The 19,008-nt window shown below is 43.8% G+C and overlaps 1 protein-coding gene across 1 annotated transcript in view; it reads right to left on the reverse strand.

Moving 5' to 3' along the window:
- Window positions 1-2,253: 2,253 nt before the first annotated feature.
- The window catches only part of tex264a (testis expressed 264, ER-phagy receptor a), a gene marked incomplete at its 3' end in the record, with an annotated part of 117,399 nt that continues 100,644 nt past the window's right edge, over window positions 2,254-19,008 (reverse strand). Inside the window, exons 3-4 of the mRNA XM_083772291.1 lie at window positions 13,874-14,045; window positions 2,254-2,696 (exon numbers count right to left, since the gene is read on the reverse strand). Coding sequence (XP_083628417.1) covers window positions 2,254-2,696; window positions 13,874-14,045 — 615 coding nt within the window. The remainder of the gene's footprint in view (window positions 2,697-13,873; window positions 14,046-19,008) is intronic.

Genomic DNA, 19,008 nt, shown 5'->3' on the forward strand with positions numbered 1-19,008 from the left:
TATTGTTATGTACAGTACTAAGTTGCATTGTACCTCCTAACATAATGTGGGAGTCTTTGTTCAGAATGCATGCAGGCAAATCCAATGTGTACCTTCAGGACGGACTGTCCACACTGTCGTGTTCAGACATTGTTGACCTATAATAGGCCTCACTCACACCTAAGACACACCTGTGTCCTGTGTCTTCTGGGTGTCATGGCCGCCTCAATGCATTTCCAATGGGAGTCACATGGTTTCATGACACAACCTTGTTGCACGGCTGTCTTCTGCCCTAGGGATATCCCTATATGACTCGGGGGAGATATTAAGACTTTCAGGCCATCAGGCTGAGGTCGTGAGCCACTCTGCTACACTATAGTAAGCATTAGTGAGGACCAATTATGGGTCTTTAATACCAAATTGGTCTAATATTCCTAAGAAAGAGGCAAACGTGAAAATAGACGATCTACAAGCTCACGTTGTGACTTGTGAGCGGCTATTTTCCACATTATTTATCTGTGGAAATTAGTGTGACATGTGACTTCCATTGGAAATGCATTGGGGCGGCCATTAAACACGGACAAGACAGCTGTCTCAATAGTGTGAACGAGGCCTTACTGTATCTGCATTGGGTTGCAACTAAGACCGAGACACATCTTTAGAAATCAGAGTATAATAGTATTTCGAAACATGGTCTTAATAGGTTAAGGGAGGGTGAACACAAAATAGCCTTAGATAAGATGGCAGATATTCTCTGCAGGGGGGAATGTATAAGGCAACATTTAACTTATAGATTAATCTGTTTAAAATAAGCAGCTAAAAAAAAAAGATAACATTTTCTAAATATGAGGCCTTGCGCTATGAGAGGTATTATTTGCTCTGGACGAATTAAATATTTTACCCACGAGTTGGTATAGAGAAAAATATGAAAAGTGATTGTTTAAAGAAGACTTAAGGTCACCACACACCGAGCGCGTTTTTCGGATTTCTAGTGGTGTTTCTCCATCGGTTTTCCGAAAAACACGTCCAGTGGGAAAACCACCTTTATTGTCAAACCTGTTCATCGCCCCTTCTAACCTCTTCAGTAATGTTAAAACGGGAATGGTTTGAGGTTGATTTGGAAGCATGTAAATGTAATAGAACTGATCAAATAAATCAATCATTATCAGTGATCGATCTCTTTAATGTGTATGGATGAAATTGGTGTTTTAGGAAGGAATTACCGTTGGAAATTGATTCGGCCCAGAAGAATTATTTTTGTCCTCGTTATTATTATCCTTTATATTTGACTTAATGTGAATTTGGAAAATGCTCAATGTATTTGGCCATCATATCAAATCACCTGATGCTTTGTACCCGCAGTGGATACAAGCCATACCAACCACTGTTCTATCTTACTGTAACTACAGTAAGTCATTTTTAAACTTTTCAAATTAAAAGTTAAATTAACACATTCTACTGTCCACCATCAATGCCCTTCTTTTTGTTTTACGTAAAAGTATTACTTTTAATCTAAAGAATATTTATTGAAATAATAATTGCAACCAAACAGGCTCAAAGTGCTTTACAGCACTTACAGTAAACCTATATATATATTTGGTTGCCTGGAGTCACCCAGGGCTCTATTCTAGGTGCCCTCCTGCTTTCTCGCTATAAATATCTTCGCTGAAAAATAGCGAATCTGCAAGCTCCCAAACGAGTCGCGACACATTGGGTGCTTGTAGATCTCCAAATGTTCGCCCTCAATAATTGGGATTCGATGGTTTTTGTGGTTAAATGAAAAACATAAAAAATATAGCTAGAGCTCTCTGCTGGGACTGTTTCCCCCGCGACCCGACTCTGGATAAGCTGTTGGAGATGGATGGATGCATTGTATATTAAGTTTATAAAAAAATTAAATAAAATGGGTAACTACGCAGAGGATCAACTGGTGGATACTCAGTTCCACGATTCTTAAATTCCATTTAAGGAGGAAAATATTGATATTTTGATGACAAGTATACAGTACAGGTTTCACCAAAGACTATCGAAAGGCCCTGAAATATGGCGTGTCGGGCATGGCGTGTACACAGCCCCATCTGGAATGTTCATTAAACTCAGGGCACTGCCAGAGTTAAATTAACAATCACGATGTTCTGTGTATTAAAAGATCCACCATAAGAATAAAATAAAAGACTACACGACAACCAACAACAGCAACAACCGAAGAACTGCTGGCAAAACGACCTGCTGAAGCCCCTCCCTCTCATCCCTTCATGATCATCATCCCAGCTCCTACTTCATCTCCTCCTCCCCCTCCTCCTCCTCCTCCTCCTCCCCCGCCAGGGGCTTCATCTCCTCCGCCCTCGACTCCACTAGTGGTTCTGTGACCTTGTCCTCCGTCGTGGTCGTTGCTGCTGGGGTCCCCTCTCCCTCCTCCGTCCCTCTCTCGCCCCCCTCCTCCTCCTCAACCACCACGGGACCCTCCATCACGGGTTCGATCATGTCCAGCTCCTCGAAGGACGAGCCGCTGCCCACGGACTCGTCCGAGCCGCGCTCGCCGCGCTCTCTGTGCTGCAGGGGGTCGTGGTGCTGGTCGCCCTCCTCGCCGTCGCCCAGGTCCCTCAGGGGCAGCGAGGAGGCCAGGGAGGCGGCCGTGGACGCCGCCAGAGACGTCTCCCTGCTGTCCCAGGGCGCGCCGCCACTCACCGAGCTGCCGTCACTGTGGGAGTCTGCGCCTATAGCGTCACCACGCACACACACACACACACACACACACACACACACACACACACACACACACACACACACACACACACACACACAGACACACACACAGACACAGACAGACGGGTCAACAGGGATGCTGTCTGTCTTTGCACAAAATCAGCCTATAATGGGCATACTGTAGTATCCTGAGTGTTTATTTAACTGAAATTGAGAGTCGCAAAAAGTTTTACGCTCTCAGACAGAAGGTCGAATTAAAATTCAAGGTCTTGATGATTTGACACGGCAAGCTCTTTCTCTAGCTGAAAAACATATTATGAATGCGTTGTTTTGGTCATTACCGCAAACTAATAACCTCATCTAATCTGGATCTAAAGGGTAATTGACTCATTGCTAATATGAAGTTAAAGTGCATATCTGGAGATAAACATGGCATGAGAATGAAAAGTGTGAAATGTTGCAAGAAATGCACAGGAATGTTCACACACCTAAAATGTGCAAATAAAACTGTAAATACAAAGACATTTTTGCAATGCAATTGCAACGATTTAATGACACTAAAACGACTTTCTGTTGGAATAAAAACCTTCTTTAACATTCCAACTGTGTTAATGTGGCTAAAATTATATATATTATATATATTTTGGTCAATTGTGGAGTTTCATTAGCGCCAGTGAAACCACTGGGAGGGGTCACATATTATGATGGCAGTGATGTCCATCCTCTGACAACAACATATGCTTGCATAGATTTTCTAGATTTTCACAGTTAATATTTTTATTTTTCATATGCACATTACTGTTGAGGTTCAAACAACTGACCAGTGGCGTGCAGACATTTAGAGGGGCAGGTAACAAAGGCACCTTGTGCAGCGCGTGGAACCGGCCGGTTGCCTTAATAGTGTGAGATTTATAGATTTTGGGGCATAAATAATATATTAAAAGCTTTTTTTATCAATAATTTATCAATGTCACCATGGTCCACATACTGTATACTGTACAAAAAAAAATATATATTTTTTTTTAAATGGCACATTGCTGTCCAGAGGGCAAGGGCAGGTTGTGCTCTAGCACCCCCTAGTGTCTATCTGTGCACGCCACTGCAACTGACATACTGTATACAGTTCTAATGTAACAATTAACACATCACTTTAAATAATAATAAATGTTAACTAGGTAAAGTAATCTCCAAAGCACAGGTCTATTGTACAGGCCAATGTGAAAAGAGTGGCATTTCTTCCTCTGCCTTTCACGGCAATCCGACGCTGTGTTCATGATTTGAGGCATTTTGAGGCCTGCTGGTAGCGCTATATAACAGGCCAATGTGGGAATGTGCCTAGTGGGAATGTGCGCGCTACATTTCACGGAAATCGCAAGCTGCGTTCATGATGCGAGGCATTTTGTTCAAAACGGACCAATCCCGCTAACTTTGGAAGGCAATGTTAGCTGATCAAGGATGGAATCCGTCTTGATCACATGACAGAGACACTGTGAGGTTTGGATCAAATCTGTACATTCTACATTTAGAAGAAATCTGCCTGCTGGTGGCGCTATAACAGGCCGATCTGAAAACTTTGAGGCAGAGATTCTGCTCTGGCCTCCAGGGAGTGTGTGTGCACAGTTTGGCTGCGATCCAACGGGCCAACGGTGCTGAAGATTAGCTGCTCACAGACAGACGGACGGACGGACAGACAGACAGGGTCCAAAATATGGTCTCGGCCTGATGGAGACGATACCAACTCCAACTAGAAAAGTGCACTCCTCCTCCCAGCTCCTTCCTCTCCTCCTCCTCCCCCCCTCCTCCCCCTCTTCCCCCTCTTCCCCCTCCTCCTCCTCCTCCTCCCCCTCCTCCCCTAGGGGCGTGATCTCATCTGCACTCGGCTCCACTATACCCAGTTGTCCCAAAATTCGAGAGGCAGTCATATAGTTGGAATGGAATCTGAAAAGTCTGATAATATGACCCTATAGAGATAATGTGTATCGGTCACTATACTACCAGAGTTGTAGCGAAAAGTGTGTTTTGAAGAAAACGCTAAATGGCGGAACGTCTTGTGCTACCAAAATACCGTGCTGTTGTACTGTTGCTAAGTGCATGTGACGAATAAATATGTAAAAACATCAAGAAGACGATTAGCTTAATGTGATGGAGATTTCCTCAATGCACTACATGATGATCAGCTTGCTAATGCTTTCAGAACAATTATGAGCTCGGTCTGATTGACCTATGATCACTGATTCTAAATCATTAAAAAAGCCATTCATAATCCCTGCATCACCATATTCTTAGGTAGGGTTGTGTGTGTGTGTGTGTGTGTGTGTGTGTGTGTGTGTGTGTGTGTGTGTGTGTGTGTGTGTGTGTGTGTGTGCGCGCGCGCGTGCGTGCCCCTTTTGTAGCAGCACGCTTGAATCCAATGCATTGATAAGCCAAAACAATTAAGTCTCCCATTGAACATGAATGGAAACTGTGCTCAAAGACCCATCATTCCTGCATGGTACAAACGAACCACATAATAATATAAATGATTCACCTCATGAATGAGTTCTTTTTGTGAGACCTTGCTGCAAATCCTGCGCAACATTATAAATGAACATAGGCAGCACAACCATGGTGTCTGTCAGGTCTGCAAGAGATTGAGCAAAACAGCTAGACGAGATATCAGACCTTTTCCCAGGTTTGATTGATGACAAAGACACCTGACACACCCACCGTGAACAGCAGCCACAGCCAGCGACCCAAGGTTGAATTTCCTAGTTTTAACCCATTTAGACCTGAGGACGATTCTACAAAAATGTCCTCTAAATGTTCTGAAAAACCTCATGTTTCTGTGTCAGTCGTTCTCAAGCGTTTTCATGTCAAGTACCCTAAAGTATTATCTGTATTTGGCCACCGACCCCAATCTGAAAATGTGTTGTTCCAGGGACCCCCCGGCCTAGAAAGTATAATGTAATGCTTAAAAAACCAAAAACACCCGTCCAGAATGGGTTAATACTGTATAAAGCAATAAATTAAGTGTGTGATACCAAGTGAGGAACAAGCCTGACCTCTATCCCATGATGTGGAATAAATCACTCAAAGACATTTTCTAATTTGATTTCGCCCTCGAAATGTTGGATTTTCCCCTCTTACTAGTCCATGAGCAGCAGCAGCAGCCTCCAACTAAACCAGGATATTACTGAATCGTTCCCTCACCTCACTGGAAACAACCTTTCAAACACACCATCTGTGAATAATACAAATGAAAAGTTTCTACAGTCTATATACCAAAGGAACGTCACAGGAATACCAAACCCTTTACTAGCCTCAGAAACACAGACGTTTTATTTACAGGGAGAGAAACAAAGTCTGGGACCGATCAGTCCTCTAGAGTAGTGCAAACGTCGATCACTATCTCTGCTGATTTCTGATAGTCTACACCTTTGTTCAGTTGACGCACACACGCACACACGCACTCCTCTCTCTTTTAGGGGCGACCGTACCTGATACCCCTAACAGTATGTAAATATTCCTGGCCAGTTTGTACTGCGTGAATATTATAAATAGTGGGCCTTGAAGTGAAAAGGGATGTGAAAACCCCTGGCAGAAGAGTAGGATTATATATCTTATATCTATGATATCAGTGTTCAGAGAAAAGGAGGACACATCTTATCCTGTGCTTCTCTATCCCACGAGAGTCTAAAAAACACAATATGATGATTTCCTTCCGTTACCTTCACGCCCAAAACAAAACTCATCCACACATCAGTCGGATGTTTGCACTTAACGTGCCATATGGGGATCACAAATAATACAGTAAACAACACTCAGAGTCTCCAGAGTCTCCCTGCCTGCAGAGGTCAATCCTTTCCCATTCCTCCATAAGGATCTCACATCGCCTCCGGAATCTAATTATCAACTCATGGATTCAACAACATCTGATCCTGTCTGCTATATAGATCATCATACCGCGGTATTATGCGGGAGAGGTCATTAGCCCATTCTGGACGGGAACCCCTGTTGGTGTTTTTAAGCATTATGTTATGCTTTAGCTATTGGACAAATAGCAGATCTACAAGCTCATAGCACGGCACCGAGTGCCGTGCTATGAGCTTGTATGCTTGTCTGCTATTTTTGAAAAATCGAGAAAATGGGGCGCAAATCTTTCAAAATATATGCTTTCAGAGCAAACGTTTTTAACTCAAATCTTTCAAGTCCCTAGAACTACATATTTCCAGGTGGGGGTCGGTGGCCAATTACATATAATTTCCGGGGGTCCTTGACATGAAATAGTTTGAGAACCACTGATATAGAAACATGGGTTATTCAGAAAACTGTCAGGATTTAGAATCGAACTTAGGTCCAAATGGATTAAGGCCGTTTAATAATGGACTGAGAAACATCCTGTTAATTAGTCGGCATGTCCAAACGAAGCCAAACAGTCATCAGGGATGGCCTTCAAGGGGAATCGGCTCCAGTGTGTAATGGAGTGTGAATAGACCCATCGTACATCAGGGGATGTGCAGGCAGGGGGACACCCATTGTTATATTGTGCGTTTATACGCTACGCAAAAATTTAATCCAGAATGTTAATTTTAGCCACATGAACTCTAGCTAAAGTGTCCCTTTTCTGGAGAGAGCTTGCATGAACCGAACGCATTGTGAGCTTGCAGACCGTCGCCAATGTTTTAGGATATACGTAGGGTTCCATTTTCGTCACCGCTAAACCCCTTATCCCTAAACTTCTTTGCCTATTTTTACTATTTTGCTAAACATTTTTGAATAGTTAAAATGGTCAGTCTACAAGCTCACAACGTGTCAATGTAGATTGGCTAGTTGAACTATAAAAAAAAATATTTTGTAGTAAAAAATGGCAAAGACGTTTAGGGATAAGGGCTTTAGCGGTGACGAAAATAGAGCCCATAGTGTACTAGAGAGTGCTCCGATCCACCAGCCACCAATCGGACGGTTTTCACTCCAAATGACTCGATCTGGCGAAACCAATATTTATAACATTTAAACCGTTTGACCACCAGGATTAATTAATCTATTTATCGCGCATTGCCAAGGTTCTTCCCCTTTCAACCCTTATTTTGAAGAGCCAAATATCTGTAACCGAGTGTTACGATGACATAATGCTGTGTGTGGTGTCTTTGACTGGTTGTTGTTCTCTCGCTCAACCCCTTTTCATATCAAGGACCATTATTTATTCTGCATTTGAGCCAGGACCACCATCTGATGATGTTTAACCAGGGACCACCATCTGATGAGGTTTAACCAGGGACCACCATCTGATGAGATTTAACCAGGGACCACCATCTGATGAGGTTTAACCAGGGACCACCATCTGATGAGGTTTAACCAGGGACCACCATCTGATGAGGTTTAACCAGGGACCACCATCTGATGAGGTTTAACCAGGGACCACCATCTGATGAGATTTAACCAGGGACCACCATCTGATGAGGTTTAACCAGGGACCACCATCTGATGATATTTAACCAGGGACCACCATCTGATGAGGTTTAACCAGGGACCACCATCTGATGAGGTTTAACCAGGGACCACCATCTGATGAGATTTAACCAGGGACCACCATCTGATGATATTTAACCTGACCCAAAACTAAATACTATTTAGTTACCGTTGGATAAGATTTCTTCCACAATTCCATGCTGTATTGATGTGGTACCATAGGAGAGACAACAGGCAAACAATTCTTCTACATTCTAATTGTGTAGACTTCTTGTACATTAAACAACGCAGTTGTTTAACAATAATTTAACTCTAAACAGTGTCAAATGAAACCAAATGGACCCATAAGGGGGTCCATTTGGTTTCATTTTACACTGTCAAGAGTACAAAAAAGGTAACATCAATAAAAGAGAAATATGTGCAGGTGAGAAATGAAACCCATGGAGGACTTATATGGTTCTCTCTCACCAAAGATAATATACAAATAGTAAGTAGACAAATTAATCAAACATAGGTATGGAAAATAACAAATACACTTGTGTAAAGTATGCGTGTGTGCGTGCGTGTGCACGCGCCTGAGCGTGCCTATAAGTGAGTTAAAGATCCATACGGGTGCATTTGGTTACCAACACTCCAACATGTAGCTGGGGACCACCTGGGAACCCCCTCAACGACCACTGGTGGTCCCCGGACCACTGGTTGAAAACCACTGCACTGGGCCATTCATTATCAGCCCTCCAAAACTGGGACTACTGTACACTACTGCTTCATGACATCTTTTACTGTAGATAACAATTGACTCAATTAGTTGCCAAATTGGGCCCATTGGGATTATTAGTGGAGAATCTCTTGAAGGTCTTGTTCGTCAAGCGGTTTGAAACGGAGAAGAGGGGGTTTTAAGGAGGTAATTAGAGACAGACAGGAGCACCGAGGAGACATGAAGAGAGGGAGGGGACACTGGGAAAAGACTTAGAGAGGGAGGGGACACTGGGAAAAGACTTAGAGAGGGAGGGGACACTGGGAAAAGACTTAGAGAGGGAGGGGACACTGGGAAAAGACTTAGAGAGGGAGGGGACACTGGGAAAAGACTTAGAGAGGGAGGGGACACTGGGAAAAGACTTAGAGAGGGAGGGGACACTGGGAAAAGACTTGAAATGTCACAGGATATTGAAAATGGGAGGAAAAACGGAAAGAAAGAAAAGAACATAATAAAAGTGTTATTCTCATTTATAGCCAAAATGAAGCTGCCACTGGTCATTATGAAGACCTGTTTGTTTTTAGGGAGAATTCTCCATTGACGAAGCTGGCAAAGAACACTGTTGTATTTAGTCTCATCCATCCACTCTCTCTCGTCTCAGGCGTAGTGGTTACCACGGTTACCTCACAGCAACACAGTCTTGGGTTCGAACCTCAGCATGGGGGCTTTCTGTGTGAGAGTCTGCGTGTGTTCGTCTCATGTTAGCGTGCGTTTTCCCCTTGGTTCATTCCCAAACCAAATCAAATGCAATGCCCTTGAGCAAGGTACTGGCATCATATTTTTAATTTAACTAAATGAAATGTGTACCGCGTGCGTGCGTGCGCTGCATTAACAATGTCCCATGCTCTTCCGCCTGGATATGGATATCAGTAATAGTATGTTATTATGTAAAACACGGAACAGCACAAACTCAACCCACTTGCAACACTCCACTGCCATTGGCTCTGTCACCTGCAATTACACTCCATTTATAGACACAGAACATACAATTTGACTGTGTTTAATTATAGCGCAATTAGAATCAACCAGGAGACCTCAATAATACATTAATTACAGCATTACAATAGCAAATTGACTACGTACAGTACACACTGTACAGCCTACACAATGCTCTCTTGCTCGTCAAATCACCCCAACAGAAGGATACACCACCCGGTAGCTGACTGGAAATGGAGATGGTCAACAACGTTCCTTGTTCTATTCCAGATGGAGACAATGGGCTCTATGCACACAGAATAACTCTTCCTACTTCCGGGCCTCTTCCCTACTTCTGTGTGTGTGTGTGTGTGTGTGTGTGTGTGTGTGTGTGTGTGTGTGTGTGTGTGTGTGTGTTGGCTGCGACATTTCGTATAAAAAAAAAAACGGGTAATCAAATTAACTGTGGACATGTAAAAACACGGTACAAGGAAGGACTCGCCAAGTGGGTCTCTCTCGGGGATCAGGCGATAAAGACAATGTAAAAGGTTAAATCCTCTTAGCGTGAGAACCGTGGCACGTTAAAGTTGGCGTGTAAAAAACTAAGCGTGTCTACCTATAGCCATTTGTTTGTCACATGCATATTTGGTGCCATCAAAACATTAACGTATATAATAGTAGGCTACTCCTTTACACACTTTCTGGAGCCAAGGATATATTTGGCCGTGGACCCCCATGTGCCTGGCCAGGGAAGACAAGACTATTCACTCAATTTTACAAACATTTATAAGATATTTCAAAAATGTTCACGAAACTTCACGAAGTGACTCGCTGTGAGCTTGTATATCTGCTATTTTTGAGAAAGTTACTGTTCTAAACCACTATAGTACGGTCTACTCTGTATCTATCTACAAATGTCAGGAATCTGTCTGCGTCATTTTGAATAAATTAATTAATTCAGGAATTGCGTGAATGCAAGTATAGGATACTAAGGATCTAATGCCCCTAAAACATTCACAGATTGTGTGTGTGCTCGCATGCGTGCTTGCGTGTGTGTACTCCCGCCATCTGAAGATGCTCGAGGCATTCCATATTAAATGCCTCCAACGCATCCTAAAAGTCACCTGGCGAGAACCGCACGCCACACTCTGAGGTCCTCCAGAGAACCAGCTGCAGGAGCACAGAGCCAGCTGCTGAGATGGCATGGACAATTGGACATGTCATCAGGATGCCAGCCAGTCGCCTGTCTCGTAGGACCCATTATGGTCAGCTCCATCTAGGTCATACATGGGCAACTGGCGGCCCAGGGGCCACATGCGGCCCCCACCTTCACGTTAGAATACTGATGTGATATAGTATTGATTTCAGCTGTTACAATTCCACAAGATGCAAACATGACCCGCTTTAATTACTTCAGTCTAAATTAGTAGCTCAATGCTCAGGACAAGTTTGGCATTTCAAATAACATAAAAATGTTAATTTTCAGGATTCCAATTCAAATATAGCAAAAAATAATTCAAGATTTCAATTTGAATCTACAAGCTCAAAACGTGTCGCAGCGCGACACGTTTTGAGCTTGTAGATTGGCTATTCTTGCTACGACAGTAATATATGGCCCTAGGGAGTGAGTGTGGAAATATAGTGGCCCTCTCCATCGTCAAAGTTGCCCACCCCTGATCTAGGTCAACGCTTGGACATGTCATCAGGATGCCAGCCAGTCGCCTGCCTCGTAGGAGCCTATATTGACCCTATATGTCAACTCCATCTAGGTCAACGCTCCGCAGGGGGACAGAAGAGGCAGAAGGACCACCTGAAGACCTCTCTAAAGACGTGTGGCATCAAGCCTGCATGCCTCCCTTGAAGATGCCGCTGTGGATCGCTCCTCCTGGCGCAGACTCTGTCAACTAGGAGTCCAAACTAGCAGAGGAGAACCGGCTGAAAGATCACCTGGCAAAGAGTCAAATGAGGAAGTTGGCACACAAGTCTGCACCTGCTCCACCGCGTCAAGGTTTTCCCCTGCCTGACTGTGGGAGGCGGTGTGAATCCCGCATCGGAAAACAAACAGTCATCAAAGGACCCACAAATTGTAGCAGAAGTCATCACCGGCCACAATGCGACTACCTTAAGCAGCAATGTGTGCTGTGTGCATGCGTGCGTAGTACATGCGTGCGTGTGGTAAATAAATTGTAAATGGTGCATTTATATAGCGCCTTTATCCAAGGCACTTTACATAGATGCATTACATTCACCCATTCACACACACATTCATACACCGATGGCGGCGGAAACCATGCAAGGCACCAACAGGAGCAATTAGGGGTTCAGTGTCTTGCTCAAGGACATTTCGACACTAACTCTGGAGGAGTCCGGGTTTGAACTGGCAACCTTGCGGTCACCATCCGGCCACTCTACCCCTGAGCCACCGCCGCTGTGTGTACATTATAGCCATCATCACCTTTTTTTCTTTTTTTCCCCCTCTTTTTTGCACACTCTCTCTCTCTCTCTTCTTTTTAAATAGTTTTACAGTAGTATTATTATTATCGTTATTACCTATATGCTACTGCATTTGCACCTTATCTACCTGTACACAAGATTTAGCAACGAAACACAACGTTGAACCTTGAATCCTTCCCTGTTATCTTCCATGTCCATCGGAAGCTCTCCCAGTGAAGTGAAGTGATTGCTTTTCCACAGACCAGCATGTCTTGACAAAACAACGGAAAGCTGTAAAACCGTATACAGTACATTTATAATGTGTCAACAGCATTATAACCGTATCTCTCTCTCACGGGAAGGATTGGCATCATCATAATGCAATCCACCACCTGTCTAGACGTGTTAAAATCAGTAATAAAGCACATGCAAGGAGATCACACAACCCTAATGGCAGGTTCTCCTCTGTGTGGGCGTTTACTGCCTCGGAGCGAGGCATTTAGCAGGGCTGTCACATCCACGTGGGCGAGGCGGGCAGGCATAGTGCCTCATCCCTCTCTGCCCACATAAGCCCACTCGGCCTCTGTCATCCATGCGCCAAAAAAATAAATAAAAATATATGATTTGTACAAAGAAGTAGTCAATAGTGCCGTTGCCACACACCTTAAGACCCTGTCAAGATTGAAAGTCAAGAGTAAAAAAAAGCAGGTTCTGAAACAATTCGAAAAACCTTTTTTGAGGTGACAGGGCAATTACAGGGTCTCGTATATCAGGGCGAACGGGGGAGTGGGTGCAGATTCTTAAAAATATCCACCGCCACAAATCAAAGGCTGAATTCTGAACAGAGCTGAGATCCATAAATCTTTTAACACAAGTCATCTAGGAAGAAAAATCACACCTGTGTTAACTGAGCGGTGCAACAATGCTGTTATTGTTATAGGTACTGTAGCCAGAGACAAAGAGTTATTATAATTGTCACGGTGAAAAATACGTTCAGAGGTAATAGTATAATTTTAAAAGTTTTCTTCTGTTTTGGTGCGTTAATTAAAACAGTTTAGCGAGGGAGTGTGCAGGTTAAGCAAGGGTAAAGTTCCTGCCACTCATATAGAGACTGGGGTTTGAATCCTTTGCAAGGCCTTTTAGCTGGCCGCTGCACTACAGCGACTCCTACAGGTTGGTCAAAGCACTGCAGCGACTGGAACTGGGAGGGATGGTGTGTTCCTCGTTACGCCGACCACGGTGAAAGTCCTCACTGTCAGTTGAAAAGAAGTGGCACTGTGTGTGTGTGTGTGTGCTGTGTGTGTGTGTGTGTGTGTGTGTGTGTGTGTGTGTGTGTGTGTGTGTCAGAGGAGACAAGTGGTTGGCTACACGGACCACTTTTTATGGGTCACCAGTAAACTGCTTTTTAAATTATTTCAAAAGCTAAAAAAATAAAATCACATTTCACACAAACCTCTGAAATAAAAACAAATGGAAACATTTGTGTTGTGACATGTGGTTGTAGTAGTTTGGGTCCCGGGGAGATGTCACATTTCTCTTTTGGCTCTCGAGTCTCGAGTTAAAAGGTTTTCGAAGGACCGGTCTATACCCTCCCCAGAGCTTGGCTGTGCCTGGGATCATACACACAGATTGTACCTGTGATGTCAGTCCCTCTGTCCTCGTCTGAATCCTCTTCTTTGAGCTCTGTTTTCACCTCGTCTCTCATCTCCGGAACAAAGAAGTCCGTTTGTCGGGACAGTGGAACCATGTAGTAGGTCTGGTCTGCCTTGCATATCTCAATGGTTGGGAATGCACACAGCTTCCTGTCCTGAAAACAGAGAAAAGACAAAGAAAACTAATCAAGACGGCTTCACATTCAGCTGAATGTAGGAGCATTAGCAGCATGTACAGTAATTTTTTTTAAATATATAATTCAGTGCCGACAGCAGAGAAAGAAAGGTATAGGGGAAACCTTCCAGTTCCTCCATCACAGAGAAACTGATCAAACAGAATTGATTCAGCAATGCATCGCAATTCGGATGATTTTGCATCGATGCAGTCACGCAGCAACGGACATATAAAGGCTTATAGCAAAAATTGCATCGTTTGATCCTGACATGATCACTAAAGTTTTGTGTGCTCTTAGCTCTGGTCCACAGCTTTAGAAGGAGCTCTGTGTGAAACCTCACCACATCAGTGCTAACCAGAGAGGATATAATTTATAAATAACATTTGTTTTTTAGAAATGCATTGGATACCGTACATAAAAGTATAGTATAATAATAAATAATACCTTTGGACTCACCCTGCTCTGTATACAATAATTAATATGATTCTAAATCTGACTGCTTGTATTGATTTGACAAGTTGTGCAGTAATATAGAACAATGTGATGCATCGAAATCGAAAGCTGGTGAATTAAATGGAATTGAATTGCGAGAGCAGTGCCAATTAACACCTCTATCAACAATATATTATACGTATGTTACAGCTATTACAACCCAAGGTTCTAACAAAGTTCAACATAAATTGCTTATAGTGTCTCAAATTCTCACATACTTTGACCAGAGAAAGAAGAAAAAAAGGGCAGGGAACAACACTTTTTTCTAATTATTTGTTCGGTCCCAAAATATATATGTTTATTGTCATGATTTCTCAACTGGGCTGTTGGCATTGTCCGAGGCTTACAGGTCTTTAGATAAATACATTATCTAATGTGATCCTGGGCTCTACACACCCTCCGCCAACCTAGTCCCCATATATGGGGGACAAGGGGAGAGCAACGGACTTGAACTCATGCTTCCTTCATGCCAGTGTCCAAGTTGCTCCTTTACACCTGACAGGGGGAGTTTTCCCTGGTTGGACGTAGCGCGTGGAAGGAACACGTTATTCCAACCAGTTCCTTTCCCCTCCATCAGGCGCCCCGGCTGGCCAGGGGGAGGCAGTTTAGAGACCAGGATTACTGCATGTTTTTGTGAGGGTACCTACCCTAGGGGACACGGGGAGAACATGCAAACTCCACACAGAAAGGCCCTTTCGCCAACCCCCGCCTCGGGTATGGGCACTGATGACGCGGAGGAGGAAACACGCTGCCAGCACCCACAGCGTCCCGAGCGGGAATCGAACCCAGGACCTTCTAGCTGTGAGGCGACAGCACTACCGACTGTGCCACCGTGTCCCAGATAAATACTTTTTGAAACGTCTATATGGGTAAAATGAATGGGAAATTCTCTCCTGGTGCCCTCGTTGTTCTAAACGGGGGAGCGACTGCGACGCTCTATAAGCAGTTAAGACATCAGAGAGACAAGTGGCAATGTATGTAAAATGTATTCACTGTGCTATTTCACCATGCTGACATAACATTATATGTTTCACACGTGAATATGAATCTATACTCTCTCTCTCTCACTCAAGACAGTCCATTAACACTGCATTTCCATCGACATCAGTGTGTCTGGATTCGCACTCTCCCAGTGAAGCTTGCGTGAGGAAAGTGGGAAGTTATAAATATTATACCACATTTACTCTAACCCATTCTGACCGGGCACCCATTTTGGTGTTAGTATCATGTTATGCTTTATCTATTGAAAAATAGCAGATCTACAAGCTCATATCGCGCCACCGAGTGGCGCGATACGAGCTTGTAGGTCTGCTATTTTTGAAAAATCAAAGAGCGACTGACATTTTTTAGAATCTGATCTCAGGTCAGAATGGGTTCATCAGACCAGTGTGTGTCCAGTGGAAACCTCGTATGAATCTGATCTCAGGTCAGAATGGGCTAAAGGAGGACATTAGGCTTGCATAAATTCTACTGCACTTTCGTACTCCAGAGATTATGAGAGAAGCGAGCATTGGGCCAGGACCGATTGGGCTACGACTTACTACATACACAGCCCAGGCGCAGCTGCGCTTTGGGACATTTCTTTAACCCATTCTGACCTGAGATCAGATTCATAACGAGGTTTCCGCTGGACATTCACTGGTTCTGATGAACCCATTCTGACCTGAGATCAGATTCTAAAAAATGTCAGTCGTTCTTCGATTTTTCTAAAATAGCAGACCTACAAGCTCGTATCGCGCCACTCGGTGGCGCGATATGAGCTTGTAGATCTGCTATTTTTAAATAGCTAAAGCATAACATGATGCTGACACCAAAATGGGTGCCCGTTCAGAATGGGTTAAACGGCCGTTGACTCTCAGCTACAACCTGTCACGAAAGTAGATCAATTAAAGTCAACAAAATAATTTGGGCTTATCCCTTGAAGACGTACAAGGGTATTTACTTGATTGACTGCAGAGGCTAAGGCAGGCCCAACAGCTATATTGTGGTGCAAGTAGGGCTATAGAGTCAGAAGGAGGGTTTGGACACATGTTAAAGGTTACGATGTGAGGTCTATAAATAGTGTAGCCCCTTTCCTGTCATTGTGAGACGGTGAAGTTAAGGCGGGCGAGGGCACTCCCACAATTTATTTGCTATTGGTTCGCTGCGAGCTCAGCTGACTGATTGGTTTTAATCTAATATAATTCTTCATAAAATAAGTTATGTACAGTAGGAGCCGCCCGAGCCGGTATGAATCACTACACACCTCCCAGGGCCGCCTATGCAAATGAGAGCCCATCCCCTTCTCACAACCTGCTCTGGCAATGAGCAGGCAAATGAGAAAGACAGACGCACACACATACATGACACAAATCTACTTAAGTGCGTCACTAACATTACTGACTGCAATGTGACAAGCACCACTCGCTCCCTTGTGTGGTGTGTGCAGCACGTGCTACAGGTACACACCATCAGTGTCTTCCCAGAAGCAGAGCTGTCCAAGGTGGAGTTAAAACAACCAGCTCTTCTCTTCAAACTGGAGTTGTCAGTGATACTAACAGTACGTTTTAACAGCGGGCGATGGTCGAAAAGTGGGCGGGGCAAAGCCGTTAAAACGTACTGTAATGGTTACCATGGCGTTTTGTTCTTCTCGTACCTTAACTAACGCCCATATCATATCATGTACAGTATATACAGTGAGTATCTGCAACAAAACAACAAGAATAGGTGAACTAGACAACCTCCTCTCCCCTCAGTCAGCCTGGCTTCTAAGGGCCGAGTCATACTCCTATTTTATCGCTGTTTCTGCGCTGTAGTGCCGAAATGATTTCGGCTCGTCAGAAATTTTCAGTAGCACCGAAGAGCCGACTTTAGGACGGTACCCGCCCCCCCGAACCTCAAATGACGTCAAATTGTAGGCTCTACAGCGCCGAACCGACTTTTATTCGGCTCTAAAATAGGAGTATGAATCGGCCCTAACACTTCTTTCCAATAACGTTGTGCATGGGCCTAGTCCACAAGATTCACTAGTCGCTGGCATGTACCAATACAAATTTAAATCAATCAATCAATCACACTAGTTGACAGGTTCCACTTTCCCATTCTCTTGCAAGAAAATGCCAAATTCGAACACACATTTTTCTTTACATACAGGATAACACCTAATCGAAAGAAAATAAAGATACCGGGTCGTAGAATAATCCAAATTCTGCCACTTAAATTTATTTCGATAATAATACAAAATAAAAAGAATTTGCCTCACTAGTGAGAGCATGGGATTGTAAGGAGGCCAATAAACTCGAAAATAAACTCTCCAATCGCCTGCAAGAGATGAAATCTACCACTAACTGTTCTGCCAAGCAAATTGTGCCTCTGTGTGTGCACACCAGTGCTATTTGTGCATATATAAATAATCTAATGCGCATACATTTGGCACCAAATCAGCCTTCTTTCTATGAAAATGAGCCTCAGTGCAAATAAAAGTCAGAATCACAAACACCAGCGCTTATACCCACACCGCGCAGTGTCATCAGAGAGTTGGTAATAATGAAGCACATTACAGGATGAGGGGATTCACACAGCCAGACTTCCCCGTGTTCACGGCAGCAGTGATTATTTGTAGCCTCATATGCTTGTTGTTGAGCGTGAGCGGACATTTCAACCCTCAAACAGACGTGTCAAACTGACGGCAGGTGGGATTTGTCAAAATGCGACATTTGTGCTGCAGACCGGAATACATTTGGTTTGTGCATGAGTGCAAGCATGTTCCCACAATGCTGAAAGGCACAAATGCTGTCATAGTATATTCGGTCACAAATAAATCAGGCCTGGAATTTATTTTATTACAATTGTATCCCACGATTTACTGCGACATACTAGCGTCATGTCCAGGGGGTGTACATCAAGCTGCCTCACGCTACAGAAACAGGAGATAGGCTCCTGCCCTATGGGCCTCATGGCTCGGCAAGGCTACTTACTTACTTACTTATCCCACGATTTGTAACCCATGTTTTCCCCTGCAGGTACCAATTGCCTCTAAGCTGTGATCCTGGGCGCTACTCTCCCTCTGCTGACCTGGGGAGAGCCCCGAGCTGAGCTTATGCTATAGTGAAAAGCTGCTGTGATGTTGCCCAATAAGTTTGGGTTGCCAGTACAAACTTTGCCTACCCAGCCATTCAGAGTTATTTTGATCAAACAACATGTTCCGATTACTACGTACAGTCTGGCATTGTTCACTTTTAGGCTTTAGCTGGGCTTACATAATGTAACGTCTCAGCACCAACTCCCCACAAACCTCCTCAGAGGCAGTAAAGATGCATCAGCACACACATCAATACCAGTGCACCGCAAAGACACCATTTATACATAGCTACATAATTGCAATCGGATGCAAATTTGCAGCTGTGTGCAATTTGTTCTTAACGGCATATTGTTTGCATTCAGCCGTGAAACTGTATGGGCGTGTTAGTGC

This window comes from Protomyctophum parallelum, assembly GCF_964188405.1.
Source record: "Protomyctophum parallelum genome assembly, chromosome: 8".
Classification (NCBI taxonomy): domain Eukaryota; kingdom Metazoa; phylum Chordata; class Actinopteri; order Myctophiformes; family Myctophidae; genus Protomyctophum; species Protomyctophum parallelum.